Source organism: Clarias gariepinus, chromosome 5, assembly GCF_024256425.1.
Source record: "Clarias gariepinus isolate MV-2021 ecotype Netherlands chromosome 5, CGAR_prim_01v2, whole genome shotgun sequence".
NCBI classification, from domain to species: Eukaryota; Metazoa; Chordata; class Actinopteri; order Siluriformes; family Clariidae; genus Clarias; species Clarias gariepinus.
This window is the reverse complement of record NC_071104.1, coordinates 36527737-36542896: the sequence shown is the minus strand read 5'-3', so window position 1 is coordinate 36542896 and position 15160 is coordinate 36527737. Positions and strand designations below refer to the sequence as shown.

At 42.2% G+C, this 15160-nt stretch overlaps 1 protein-coding gene across 1 annotated transcript in view; it reads right to left on the bottom strand.

Moving 5' to 3' along the window:
- Positions 1-13996, bottom strand: part of bard1 (BRCA1 associated RING domain 1) — a 30371-nt gene extending 16375 nt beyond the window's left edge. The window contains exons 1-8 of the mRNA XM_053495737.1: positions 13825-13996; positions 13313-13369; positions 10165-10313; positions 8535-9364; positions 8328-8408; positions 4969-5141; positions 2628-2754; positions 1115-1247 (exon numbers count right to left, since the gene is read on the bottom strand). Of these exons, the coding sequence (XP_053351712.1) occupies positions 1115-1247; positions 2628-2754; positions 4969-5141; positions 8328-8408; positions 8535-9364; positions 10165-10313; positions 13313-13369; positions 13825-13922 (1648 nt within the window). The 5' untranslated portion in view covers positions 13923-13996. The remainder of the gene's footprint in view (positions 1-1114; positions 1248-2627; positions 2755-4968; positions 5142-8327; positions 8409-8534; positions 9365-10164; positions 10314-13312; positions 13370-13824) is intronic.
- Positions 13997-15160: the final 1164 nt, after the last annotated feature.

The window sequence follows — 15160 nt, the reverse complement described above, 5'->3', positions numbered from 1 at the left end:
AGATTTTTTATTATTATAATTTCATAGCAAAATCTAACGATAGAACACATTATAATAAGGGCTTTATGATGCTTCCATAGATTGTCCTAGTGAGCGAGAAGTACATCATTAGGTAACTCATTTCCAAAATTTCACATGAACTAGCGTTAGATGTGAAAAAAGCTATCATGCATCGGTCGTGAACACACCTGCTATAATCTGCTTATGTAGGTCTCGTGAAACAGGGACCAGAATCATGTGATCTGTACATTTTAACAGTGCAGTGACACCCCGGGAGTTCCTGCGAGTTCATCATTCATACATTTATAAAAACCGGTCTCTTTTTTTCCCTTAATCTCACCTTGAAGCAGATCTACAGTTTGAGAGCATCCTCTTAGTCAAAATTATTTAAAAATGTCACTGAAAATTAGCAACTAATTTACATATCAGGAGTAAACACGGTGAAGTGCAGCACCCAGCGTGACAGCTATTAATTAAAAATCAAACAATTTTTCCCCCACACCGCTTCCTGACTAACATAGACGTTCCGCTCGCTAATTATTAAAAGTGCTTCATTATTTCTTAAAGCACAAACGTCTGGAAGTTCAAAGAGAATTTTTTTAAGGAACATACCATCGAGAAACAGACAGAATGGAAGCACAAAAAGGACGCCATAGTTTTTTTTTTTTTTTTTTTTTTTTTTTTAAGGCAAACATATTTTGTCCTTGCTTAACACTACAACACTAATGAGAAACTTCGGCTATTTTAATTCCGACGCGATCTGAAAGTCTAAAGCTCTCGGATGATGAGACTTTGCGCTTTTTGGGGTTTCATCTAACGCTATAAACTTTACAGCTGTGCGAAATCTCCTAAGAGGAACATCATAATAAGAGCGCCATGTAGAAGAGGAATGTTAGTAATTATCCTTGTGATGCTTAAAGTGGATGGCTTACAGCAAAAAAGGAGAGGATTACCAAGTTACACTTAAAAATATACCGTTTCCTTTAACAGCTAAAGCAGTAACAAAATTAAACCTGACAGAGAGCTCTTGCACCACATCAATATAACGATCATTACAATTTATTTAAATATATTAAAACAACAACAAGTCAAAATTCACTTTTTGGAGTCGTACCTGCGCTGGAGAAAGTCTCGACTCGCTTTCCTCCCAGGACTCGCGCTGCTTTGGTCAGCTGGTTCTGCTGATCTGTTGTTAGTTTAGTACCGATCAGAGTGACCTGGACATCCTTCTTCATCAGCGCTGGAGACTAAAGCACAACAATAGATTTTAATAGGGATGGGAATCACCAGCATCATCTGATACAATATTATCATGTTACCATTTTAGGAGCACGTTCGCAAGTAGGATTTGTTCTTAAGTCTGACAAAGTGAGTCTTATACGCCTTTGACGCAAGCATACAATGTCACAATACAATGACATACCAATCCACTTGACTAAATCTCTGAGCTCTCCTCCCACACTGCCATCATGTGGCCAAAACCATAACCACGCCTGAGGAAATTAATCTCACGTCAAATGAAGGAGTGTTGTCTTTGCACCTTTAAATCACGAGAGGAATCATAGGCGACATTCTGTCTTAAAGCTGTTTTCCACTGTATTGGACTGTGAACTTGTTTTATTGAGGATTTTCGGAAATAAGGATTATTCACCACCAGGACAGATTTACAGAACAGACATTTTCCATCATCGTGCTCCAGGACTGATTCACTGAAACCGGTCAGGCCGGACCCCCCACACACACATACAATTTTATGTGACATCAAATGTATGACTGTAGACATCTTATACATTCACTTACACACTAAAAATATTGTAGATAATTGTTAATATTGGTATTTAGGTCACTGCAGTGTCTATTTTTTTTGTACAATACATTTGAGCTACTTCCGTGATTTGTTCCCACGGTCCGTTCGTATCTGTGGAAACTCGTAACTTGAATGTTCCTAAGTCAGGGACTACCTGTATACCTGTAATTTTATATAATATCATTTTTCCATATTTTGTTACAATTCTAAACAAACTTAGCAAAAATTGCACCTGTGACACAGAATGCTGTGATTTGTAAACAGTTTAGCATGTACCATCTGCAGAATTGTAGAGAAACAACATCTTATCACGTAAACATGTAATAGACAGTATAAACTTTCGAATCAATGTTTTCCGCCCTGAGAGGGTGTTCGGGGTGTTTACATTTAGCCACACCCACAAACTCCATAAAAGGAAGAGTTGAATAAGAGCAGAAAATGGCTCAATGGTGAAAGACCACCTACTGAAAGTGCAGGAGCTGCAATAATGCAGCTCAGCCAAAGCAGGGAGTCGAGTAACAAACACAGTAACTCTTCCACCTTGTATAGCGTGCCAATATTTACACTGCTAGTCTGATTTGTTTTTTATTGGGAACAAATGTCTTCAACCTCATTAACATGTAGGCAATAATAAATAAATGTGTTTTAGGAAGAAATAAGCAATTTAAACTTGTCGCAGCAACTTCTTAGAAAATTAAAATTCTTAATTAAAGTTCACTTAATTAAACAGTTTACAGGTAATATGCTTTCCATCCAGTTTGATAACCAAGACCTGTTGTGTGTACTCAAGCCGGGTATGTATGTGTGCGAGTGTCTGTACCTTTGACAGATTTGCTGGAGAGCTCACAGGAGTGGTAACCGCTTGGGGTGCCTCAGGGACCAATGTTAGGACCTCTCGCATTTCTGGAGTCGCAGCATAATCAACAGGACGAAGGCCAAAAATATTCCTATAACACAATTTACTTTATTGAGTAAGATTTCTATTTTAGAACTATAAAGAAAAAGAAAGTACACCCTTCTTCAGGTTTGTTGAATATGAATCGTATCAGCCTCGCCAACCTCAACAAAGAAACATGCATGACTTTTTTGGGGAAAAAAAATTTAGGCTAAGTGATTCTTATATCTCTGATGCGGCTGAATATCACACTCAGTATATTAGAACAGCACTCAATGAATCAGTATGCACGTGTGTGTGTTAACGGCTAATGAAAGGAGCATACAGATCCGTGACCGACGATGTGGGTCCCCTGGGGGGTAAGGGGGGTGGAGCGTTTTAACCGAGCAGGACTCATCAGAGGACTGAAAGAGACAGAATGCTGTTTGCTCAGATTAAGCGTCAATATGCAAATAAACACCTGGGGGACAATTAACGGGTCCGCTGGTCCGTGAAATATTTCATTTGGATTCATGAGCCAGTGGGGTTTTCCCTTCTCGAACCCGAGGAACGTGGAACATGCGGCGTGAGAAACGTGTCACTGATACCAGAGCGATAGAAATGAATTCGGATAAACAACGACCGTCGCTCAAGTGTGAGAGAAAATAAGAGAAAGGTTGAGAGAAGTAAGCCGGAGTACAGTGTCTGCTGTATTTAATCATCAAGATTAGCGCCCTCTAGTGACCCACGCTGGAGATATCGAAAGAGATCAATACTGAAAACTTTTAAAAAATGTAAGAATTTGGAACAATGCTCAAATATAAATCTATCACAAACATACATGACACATCGATGGATTAGACACTCCTACAGATGAGATGGACCTGAGGTTTTTATGAAGGACAAAGAAAAAAGTGTAATGCTCTGTTAATGTGCGTGTATGTGTGTGTGTGTGCGCACATGTGTCTGTCTTTGGTTCTCTTTCCCTGACTCTTTTTTTTTTTTTATGAGCACAAAGTAGTTCTCTAAAAACACACACTCTCTCTCTCTCTCTCTCTCTCTCTGCTGTGGTGTCAGCGACATGGATCTGCTCAGCAAGCTGTAAGGATTACTGCTGGAACTGCAGAATGGACACACACACAGACACACACACACAGCCTTCCTGAGCTGGATTCACGCAGTCTTATTTGTTTAAGACACATCACAAATCTCTCTCTCACACACACACACACACACACACACACACACACACACACACACACACACACACACACACACACACACACACACACACACACACACACAGCTTCAGTGTGAGCAACATGGATCAACTCAGCGAGCAGTGAGGATTACTGTTGGGCCTACTTAATAGACACACACACACACACACACCATTACAGGCCTGCTTGTAGTTAGACCTGACTCTCTTTCTCCATCAGTCTCTCTCTCTTCTTGTGTGTGTGTGTGTGTGTGTGTGTGTGTGTGTGTGTGTGTGTGTGTGTGTACGCATGTACTTGTATGCTCTCAGAGAAAAACAAAATAATAATAAGATAGTTCCCTGCAGTAGTGGACTGGCTTTGTTCAGGATAGTGTCTGTGTCTCCACTGTGGACAATCAGGACACATTAGAGACAGGAACGATACGAGTGACCTAGTGAAAGTGAGCGGAATTCTCAGAGAGACAGACAGAGAGAGCGAGAGACTGTTTCTATAAAGATGTATATTCTATGTCTATATTCTGTGTCCCACTTCAGGAAGTAAACAAGACAGAAACAAAACAAACTCTTAGATATAATTAAAATTCTCAAAAATGTTTTAATTGTAACTTTTGCAAATCTGTAAATTTGTAGATTTATACATTGAATCCCAAATAGTTTTAGACGAGACAGTCGTATAAGTGTTGCACTGCGCATCACGCTGTGTATGGTCGTGTACGCGATTATACATCAGCATTGTTACTATTTACTGCAAAGTAAAAAAAAAAAGGATTTAATCATCCAAATGCTAGATTAACCCTGAAAATAATTATTAGATTAATCTAAAAAATCTCTATAAAATAATCGCTCACTAGGTAGGTGTTCTCCCCCTTGCGCAGGTGGACGCCCACCTAATGGATCTCGGGTTCCTCCCACACCTGCAGTTGCATCCGTTCCTCTCTTTTTTTCTCTTCCTCCCTCCTTTTAACCCTTACTTTCCCTGATATTCCTAGTAAAAGTAAGGATCTAAGTGTGTGTGTGTGTGTGTGTGTGTGTGTGTGTGTGTGTGTGTGTGTGTCCGTGCTTGCTTACAGTACAGTAGTCGAGGCGCCGTGCTCCAGCAGCAGCCTGGCTACAGCGGCGTGGCCGTTCCTCACAGCGTCGTGTAGAGGAGAGTCGTTCTCATAGCCGGGTGTGTTTATCAGCGCCCCCTGCTGGAGCAGCACCTCTACCACACCCACATGGCCCAGGTTACATGCCTCATGCTAAGAAAGGGGAAAGAATTTAATTTACAACCACATACTGTATTTCATACAAGGTTCCTTACAATATCTCTAGGAGAACTCGTTAGCATCCGTGAACACGTAAAGTAGATAAACAGAGGCTAAATTTATGTAAACGCTGATTCGGTCACTGTTATGTGGGGTTCGGTCACCGGCAAGCGTCACATTCTCTTCCTGTGGTTTTGCCGGTAGCCCTCAATGCGTGTCGACTTTGGAGGACTGACGCAATGAAATATCGAGAATGAAATGAAGAATAAAACTCTATATCATGTCTGAAAGAGCAGATACAAGTGTATCTGAGCTATTTGCTATTAAACTCAGATTAAACGCATCATTTACAGCGAACCCCCGGGGCGAGATCCAGATCGGGTTCCCAGAGCTACAATGCTTATTTCAGCTTCAATCACAGGAAAAAAAAAAAAAAAAAAAAAAAACAGACCGTCGCATGAGCCGAGCCGAAATTCAGAACGGAAAATCAAAAACTATCGATGTGTGTATATTCCTGCTCTAACAGATCCTGAACCCACGCTAAACTTCTAAATATACAACAGTTAGTTCTGTCCGAATAATCTGATTGGACGAGAGGCGTTTGGTAACACCACTTGACCTATGAACTATATGCATCGCTCCGCCTCAAGAGGGGCTCAAAAAACTGTTAATTACACATTTAAAACCGGCTAACATACGGTAACAAAGTTTTTAACAAAAGGCTGAATCCCAAATCTCTTTCTAATCCCTGATCAAGGGCACTATGTAGTGTAAAACAAGGGATTTATAATTGCTATGGCAAAAATTTAATATTTTTATTAACATTCTTGGCAATAAAACTCTTCTGGACTGAAGAAAATGAGAGAAAATGTATGAGAAAACAAGAGAAAGAAAGAAAAAAAAGAGAGCATAAGAGAAAAAGAGAAAACAAGAGAAAGAGAGCATGAGAAAAAAAGAGAGAGAATACAAGAGAGAGAAATGAGAGAAACAAAGAGAAAAAAAAGAGAAAAAGAGGAAGAGGGAGACTTCCTTTCTATAATGAAGCTGTAATATTTAATACCCGTGTGTGGAACAAGTGATTGTCCTCCCTACATAGTGCACTAGCTTCATATTTAACATTATTTGGGATTCAACCTCGGAACACGCAAATTATACTTCCGGAGTTTATATTCTAAATTGAAAAAAGTGGATAAATAAAATGAATCTGGTGAGTTTCTCAGGACTCTCCACCACCACCATGGTTTATTCTCCTCACATCTTGGCCACACAGTACCAATAAGTCTATAGAACCGTCAGTCAACGGCTCCTCCGGTCGGGGTTAGTTTGTTCCGTCAGTAGTGAAAGGATGTGTGTGGGCGGAGCAAAAAAAATCATATGTTAATAATAAATATTACACGAGATCAAGTGCTGTTAAGCTAAATGTCAGTGTGCTATAATACTGTAAGTGTAAGACATCTTGGTACTGTAGCAGATCACATGAAGCCATTTTCCTGTAACGACGGGAATTCCAACCAGAAGGAGGGCATCAGGTTGAATCAGGCAGGTCTGGAAGGCAGAAGGGGTCTGGATGTGTAGCTCACCTTTCAAGAAGCATAAACAACCTTCTTCACGTCTCTGTACATCTTAAATTACATTTAATTTGACCGATTGACCAACAGTAAAATACACATTGCTACTGGACAGACACAGAGACAAGTCGATTGCATCTTGCTAGATTTCCTGTAGCTTTCATGGAGTTACTAATGCACCTAGTGGTGGGCGGTTGTAGTGGTAGGAAGCACTGATAGGAGGTCCACTGGGGCAGGTATCAAGCTGCCCCATGCTCATAGGAGGAGCAATGAATGAGCAATTTATTAGCAGAGTTGCCAAAACAGGCTAGAATATAATCAACTAGTGTTTCACTAGTCCTTGGACACCATTAAGATAGAAAGTTTCTGCAGTACGCTGGAGTCATGATCATACTTCCTGCCTGATTCACGTCTGAAACGCCGGCCTCTCAGGAACTCCTTTAATGGCCCAAACATGTGGAAAAGGCTTGAAGCGAGGTCAGGACTGTGTGGGGGACGTAGCAATAACTCCCAGCGGAGTTCCTGTAACGTGCAAGTGGTGTTGGTGAATGATTGTGTGTACAGTTCACACAGACAGATGCGTCGCTTCCATACTGATAAGTTATCTGTCAATTTTCATGCTCTGTCAAACGACTGCAGTGGGCTCCGATCCTTACCTTGCTCTGGATCGTCATTCATGGACGAACAGACTTATTTAAAACGTTTGCACCAATCAGATGTTTTGCCGCAGCTGAGAGTCTCGTCATCGTACTGTGCTTGAAGTCTGTAAGTGTCAATCGGTTTTACGCCTTTATTCACGAGAAATTTCATCACAAGTCCCGGTTTGACTTGAACGCCCCCGTTTTTGTAAAGGGTGATTATAACTTGGATTATTTCGGTACACCAGAAATGCACTCGCGCCCCAGACACCTCGTCTTTCCCAGGTCTAGTGTACATTTTCTCTGCAATCTGGCAACCCTGCCTGCTGTACTCAACATATTCCAACAAAAGTAAGGCAATGGAATTTAACCTAATAGATTCCATTAAACTTAGCCTACAAGTTGTGACGAGACCGTGATAACTTCTCGACTTCTTTTATCTTATCTAATGTCAATCTGAACATTGTCCTGTCTCAGCAACAAAAAAAAAGCTCCAGTCACGAGATGCTGTTGCGTGACCCTGTGACATCTCGAACCATGAGATTAAACCGTCTGTGTCCTCATAAATAAAAATAAAAAAAATATTTAAAAAAATAAAACGCAGATGTTTGTGCAGTCAGTGCTTTTCCTCGGCACGTTTCACAGAATCAGCGAGTAGTTCTGTTTACAGCAGACAAACAAGCGCAAGTGTGTGTGTGTGTGTGTGCGCATGTAAGCTCCTTGGCGTATCCATTAACTTAGAAAACTGTGTTGTGGTGACATTTTGATAATACGCACGGAGCAGACGGCAGAGATGACGGTGTCAGCACGTTTGTGTAACGGCACACAGAAAAGTAAAAACACACATGAATTATGCATGACATCGTCAACAAATCAATATGGCAGGGTGGAGATGGAACAATGAGAAGCCGAGAGAGAGAGAGTGAGAGAGAGAGAGAGAGAGAGAGAGTGAGTGAGAGAGAGAGAGAACCGACCAGTGGAGTCCAGCCGGCGTGATCCTTAAGGTTGGGGTCGGCTCCCTGCTCCAGGAGAGCTTTGGTCGTCTCCACGTCACCCTTTTAATAAAATAAATGAAATAATTGAGATAATTTACATAAAAAACACCATGTTTATGGACTAGAGCATGTCAGTCAAACATGCTCTAGTGCACACCAAAAGTATGCAAGTTTTAAACCGCAGACCTTAATCGCGGCGAGGTGCAGCGGCGTCTCTCCTTTATGGTTCCTCTTCATGTACGCGGGGGTTGTCTGGGTCCTCCCGGTGGCAGGAGAGCTCCCAGGGCTTCCCTTGTCTTTCCTTTCCTCTACTGATCTTCTTCTGGAAATGTCTGGAGACTGACCCGCGCTCCTTTTTCTCACCTTCCGTCCTGGAGACAATCTGGGACGCTTCGGGGTGCTATGTGGGCTTTCGTCACTTTGTGGCGTGGATCTTTTCGGTGAAGAACGGAGATGCTCTTGATCGAGCGTCTTCTCAACGCCGTCCTTCAAGATGCTCCTCGTCCTGGTTGGACTGAGGACTTGTTGCTCTGGCTGAGGAACCTCCTCTTTTTGATCAGCATTACCGTTCGGACAACGAAACGACACCCTTTTCCCGCTTCTCGTCTCGTTTTGCTTCACCGGATCGTCCTCGTGCTCTATTCGATCATCTTTCCCGAACCCCCATTGCTGGTTCACGGCCTCCAGCCTCATCTTTTTTTGCTTACTCGGAATCCTGGAGCTTCGGACCTGTTTCCTGACGACGCGCTTTCGTTTGGTCTTTTTCCTCTTCCGTTCTGCGCCTCCAGTCGACCTGGGAGGTGTGGAGGAGCCTGAATCTTGGGAAGAGGAAGTGAAGTTGAAGACGGATAACACGTTGGAGTCAGGCCGTGGTCGCGTTGGCGGGTCAGTGTCCGCTGGGTTGTCCACTCGACAGCGCACTTTACGGCTTTTCGGGCTGAACCAGATCTTGAAGTTCTTTTTCTTGGTGGGGAGAGACGGCTCACTTGAGGACGCCAAAGAATCAGCAGGTGGCGCTGAAAATGACGTCAATCGAGCGGTTAGAAGATGATGTTCATGGAAGATGTCTCCATTGTCAGAGGTTATAACTGGAAATTTAAGTTCAACCCTTTCATGTATGATACTGAATTATAATTTTTTTTCACCACATCACAATATTTTGGTTTGGGAGGAGCCGTAAAATGGCTGGCAAGGTGGTTTTCCTGTCTAGGTTTTTTTTCCCCCTAACAAAAAGGTTTACTCCCATCAGCTTGAGGTTTATAAGATAAAGTTGAAATGTTTTTTTTTTTAGATGTAACATTTTACACGGCATCTTTTTTTAAATCTCATTTTGTTGTAAAAAAAAAAAAAAACGCAAGAAAACACCTGCAAACTCGTGACAAAAAAAACGGCCCTATTAGCACAGATTAACCGTGTTACATGAAGAATTAGAGAAAAGAAGTGTATAATGAACACTATAGCTAATATCTAGCTCTTAAACGTGCTGGCTGGGTTTAATTCACTGTCCTGTCCTTCTCTGAGCAGAGCTACGAGCTAAAGACCACCGTGACTAATTGCATCATATAATTATAGTCATTAGCAGAGCTGAATTTCAGCCAGATATTTGCTTTTTTTTTTCCCCACCGCTTAATATTTATGAGTTAATATTCAGCAGGAGCGCTGAGGCCGGGACAGATGGAGGAGTTAACGTTCCCATAGATTGTTGATTCTAAAAAAAAAAATATTTTAATGACCGTGTTACTTTAGCAAGCTGCTCTGCTCGGTGCTGTGTGGTGTGTGATGTGTGACGTATAGTAGTGTGTGATGCATGCCTTACCTGAGCACTCGGAGGGACAGATTACAGACTCTAGCTGCAGGAAGAGCTGCGTTATGTTACTGATCTGTCTGTTGATTTGGACGTCTTTCACCCAGGAGGGACTGTGACACACACTGCAGCCGTCGCCCACACTAGGACCTGCACACGTCCTGGAGCAACACACAAACTATCTTTTGTGATTGGCACATTTTAAATTATTTAGCTATAAACCATCAAACGTTGAATGCTCTAAAATTGACAAATTCATGAAAAGCATAGCACAGTATTTGCAGAAATAGATCGTGCATCCATCTTCTGCAATCAGAAGGTTGTGACTTTAAATTCCTGCACTGTCTTTGAGCAACACTCTCATTACTCAGGGGCTGTATTCTCTCACAACTTTACATCAGTAAACCAGACAGACAGCAAGTTAAACAAAGATAGAACAGAGAAAGTAATTCTGGCAAACTGTAAGACATAACGAGACAGACAGACAGACAGACTGTAAACAGTAAGTCAGACAGTGAAACAGAAACAGAAAGTCAGTCAGACAGACCAAGATAGACAGTCAGACAGTATCAGACAGTAAGTCAGTGAGACAGAAAGAAAGACAGACAGACCAACAGTAAGTCAGTCAGACAGAAACAGAGATAGTAAGTCAGACAGTAAATTAGTAAGACAGACAGTTAAAGAGGCAGAAAGACAGACAGAAACAGACAGAGTCAGTCTGACAGAGATAGAAAGTCAAAAACTAAATCATTGAAAAACAGTAAGACAGAGATAGTAATTTAGACACTAAGTCAATGAGACAGACCGTAAGTGAGACAGACAATAAAAGGGGCAATAAAAGAGGCAGTAAAATAGACAGAGACCGACAAACAAAAAGTCAGGCAGACAGACAGACACTATGCCAGACAGTAAATCAGTCAGACAGACAGAGAGAGATAATAAATCGGACAGAAAGACAGTAAGACAAAAAGACAGAGATAGAAAGTCAGACAGTGAGAAAGTCAGTGAGACGCAAAGTAAGACAAACAGACCGACAGTCAGTCAGACAGACATAAAAATAGGTAGCCAGACAGTAGGTCAGTGAAACAGACACTTAGTCAGACATACATATAGTAAGTTGAGGTCAGATAGAGACAGACAGAAAGTCAGTCAAATAGTAAGTTAGACAGTAAGTCAGAGACAAACAAACAGATAGAGACAGACAGAAATAAAATCAAATAAGTCAGTAAATAAATCAGACAGTCGGAAAGACGGACGGAAAGTCGGACAGATGGACATTCAGACAGACGGAAATTCAGACAGACGGAAATTCAGACAGACGGAAAGTCAGACAGACGGAAAGTCAGACAGATAAACATTCAGACAGACGGAAAGTCAGACAGATGGACATTCAGACAGACGGAAAGTCAGACAGACAGACATTCAGACAGACGGAAAGTCAGACAGACAGACATTCAGACAGACGGAAAGTCAGACAGACAGAAAGTGAAACAGGCAGACAGACAGACGGAAGGAAGGTCAGACGGAAAGTCGGACAGACGGAAAGTCAGACAGAAGGGCAGACAGACAGAAGGGCAGACAGACAGACGGACATTCAGACAGACGGAAATTCAGACAGACGGAAATTCAGACAGACGGAAAGTCAGACAGATGGACATTCAGACAGACGGAAAGTCAGACAGATGGACATTCAGACAGACGGAAAGTCAGACAGACAGAAAGTGAAACAGGCAGACAGACAGACGGAAGGAAGGTCAGACGGAAAGTCGGACAGACAGACAGACGGAAAGTCAGACAGACAGAAAGTGAAACAGGGAGACAGACAGACGGAAGGAAGGTCAGACGGAAAGTCGGACAGACGGAAAGTCAGACAGACAGAAAGTGAAACAGGGAGACAGACAGACGGAAGGAAGGTCAGACGGAAAGTCGGACAGACAGACGGACGGAAAGTCAGACAGACAGACGGACGGAAAGTCAGACAGACAGACGGACGGAAAGTCAGACAGACAGACGGACGGAAAGTCAGACAGTAAGTCAGTAAATAAATCAGACAGTCGGAAAGACGGAAAGTCAGACAGACGGACGGAAAGTCGGACGGACATTCAGACAGACAGACATTCAGACAGACGGAAAGTCAGACAGAAGGGCAGACAGACAGACGGAAAGTCAGACAGATGGACATTCAGACAGACGGAAAGTCAGACAGATGGACATTCAGACAGACGGACGGAAAGTCAGACAGACAGACGGACGGAAAGTCAGACAGACAGACGGACGGAAAGTCAGACAGACAGACGGACGGAAAGTCAGACAGTAAGTCAGTAAATAAATCAGACAGTCGGAAAGACGGAAAGTCAGACAGACGGAAGGAAGGTCAGACGGAAAGTCGGACAGACAGACAGACGGAAAGTCGGACAGACAGACAGACGGAAAGTCGGACAGACAGACGGAAAGTCGGACGGACAGACAGACAGACAGACGGAAAGTCGGACGGACAGACAGACAGACAGACGGAAAGTCGGACAGACAGACAGACAGACGGAAAGTCGGACAGACAGACAGACAGACGGAAAGTCGGACAGACAGACAGACAGACGGGAAGTCGGACAGACGGACGGGAAGTCGGACAGACAGACGGGAAGTCGGACAGACAGACGGGAAGTCGGACAGACAGACGGGAAGTCGGACAGACAGACAGACAGACGGGAAGTCGGACAGACAGACAGACAGACGGGAAGTCGGACAGACAGACAGACAGACGGGAAGTCGGACAGACGGGAAGTCGGACAGACAGACAGACAGACGGGAAGTCGGACAGACGGGAAGTCGGACAGACAGACAGACGGGAAGTCGGACAGACGGGAAGTCGGACAGACAGACAGACGGGAAGTCGGACAGACAGACAGACGGGAAGTCGGACAGACAGACAGACGGGAAGTCGGACAGACAGACAGACGGGAAGTCGGACAGACAGACAGACGGGAAGTCGGACAGACAGACAGACGGGAAGTCGGACAGACAGACAGACGGGAAGTCAGTCAGACAGACGGGAAGTCAGTCAGACAGACGGGAAGTCAGTCAGACAGACAGACAGACAGACATACAGACATCCTCCTCCTGAGAGAGACATGTCTACCTCCCTGACAGATGAACTCATTACCTGCACAGCAGATGCTCACAGGCTCCCAGACACACCGGCTCACTCAGGATGTTAGAACTACAGGAAACAAAAGGAAAGTTCCACTACGAACAAAATAATTTATTATGTTATATTTTAGAGGACAGACGCGCAAAGTACAATTAACTTCAACAAAACTAAACGAGATGAACACACACACACACACACACACACACAAATGACACCAGTTAAAATGAAATGATAAATAACTTCAACAAACACACCGTCTTAAATAAAAAGTTTTCAGTTTTTAACTCAAACGTTCTAAGATTCTAATTTAAAAGAACAAACACTGTTTAAAGGGATCCGAGATCTGATACATTATGAATAAGGTTTATAAACAGCGCTAAACATATACACAACTTCCCCCTCATCTTGTGCCCTACAGACAGGGTAGCGGTAATACGCTATTATTAAGTGCACTTGTGAAGTGAATATGGACGAATTTAGGACAGAGTCTGTGGTTGTCTTAGTTGTTATCTAAGAAAACTTACCATTTAGAGCATAAAAGTAGCTTTCGGAAATGCGCCATGGCCTCTCGAGTTTTAACCCACATCCCTGTATCTGAGTCTGCTTTAGGATCGGACGCCATGATAGATTTAAAATATAAAAATAAAACCAAGAACGATTTGTTTTCATCCGCAAGCGAGTACAGCTGCTTCCGGGTTTGCGGCTCCCGCCAATAACTAAGCGGAAAAGGCGGGGTTTAAACCAGCGCATCTGATTGGTTTACAGTTTCAAGGCGCTCAGCTGATTGGTTGATACAGACGGCGCTAAGCGACTGTAAACGGCCAAAGCACAGGATTGGTGATTTATTTATTTATTTATTTATTTTAATGGTATACAAATAATACAGAAAATGTGTGTTAAATAAGCTACTTTTGAAGTTAATCTTGTGTCCCTAAAAGTTTCAAGTTGCTAACTTTAGTTGTTTCTGAGAGATGATTTTATATAAGCCCCAAAGGGACATTTGTCAGTGTTATACTGTCTCGCTTGAAACAATAATCATTTAAAATGCAGATAGTTATATTTCTATGAGTATTGATACTAAAATTGGTGTACGCTTTTGAAAGCGTATCATCTGTAAACATCACAGTTTGAATTCAAATATTCTGTGCAAAATTTTGTTTTGTTTAAATGACCAAATTAGACAAACACTGTATGTTATGCGGCCTTAAAACATAAAAAACTATAGTTTACTAAGTTAAAATTGCTTTTTGTAATCTGCCCAATAATTATTGTTAACACATATACCATTAAAATTCCAGGGCTACCTAAGTGCGTTGCATGAGATGTTTTTTTGGTAAAAGCCAAAAATCTGTAGTGTCCGTAACCATGTCAAATGCATGTTAACATATCTTATTATATCTGTAAAATGTATCATTTTAGAATAATGCACTATTTCAGGTTTGTGCCTCAAAGTGGTATTGACGATGAGTGGGTTGTTTTTTTTTTTTAGATCCTATCTGAAAATTCACTTTTTCACCTAGGTGAGACACTTTTTAGCACCGATACCATGTTTTAACTAAAGCAAGTGAAAGAAACGCAAATGTTTGTGTGAGATTTTTTTCAAAGAATTTATTTTAGAAAGTAATAACCCTCTTATTACGTTCTTATTCCATTTGAAATTTAAAAGTTTAGAGATGAATGGCAGGACGACAGAGATACATTGGGACAGGAAGCAAGAGAGACAAAGATATTATATAGACCGAGTGACATTGATGTAGAAATGGAAAGAAAGTATAGTGTGAAAGGTATAGAGAGATGGACCTAGGTTGTTTTCTGTTTTGGCACCTAGGTGATGGAATGAACCTCCTCTAGATGTCCATA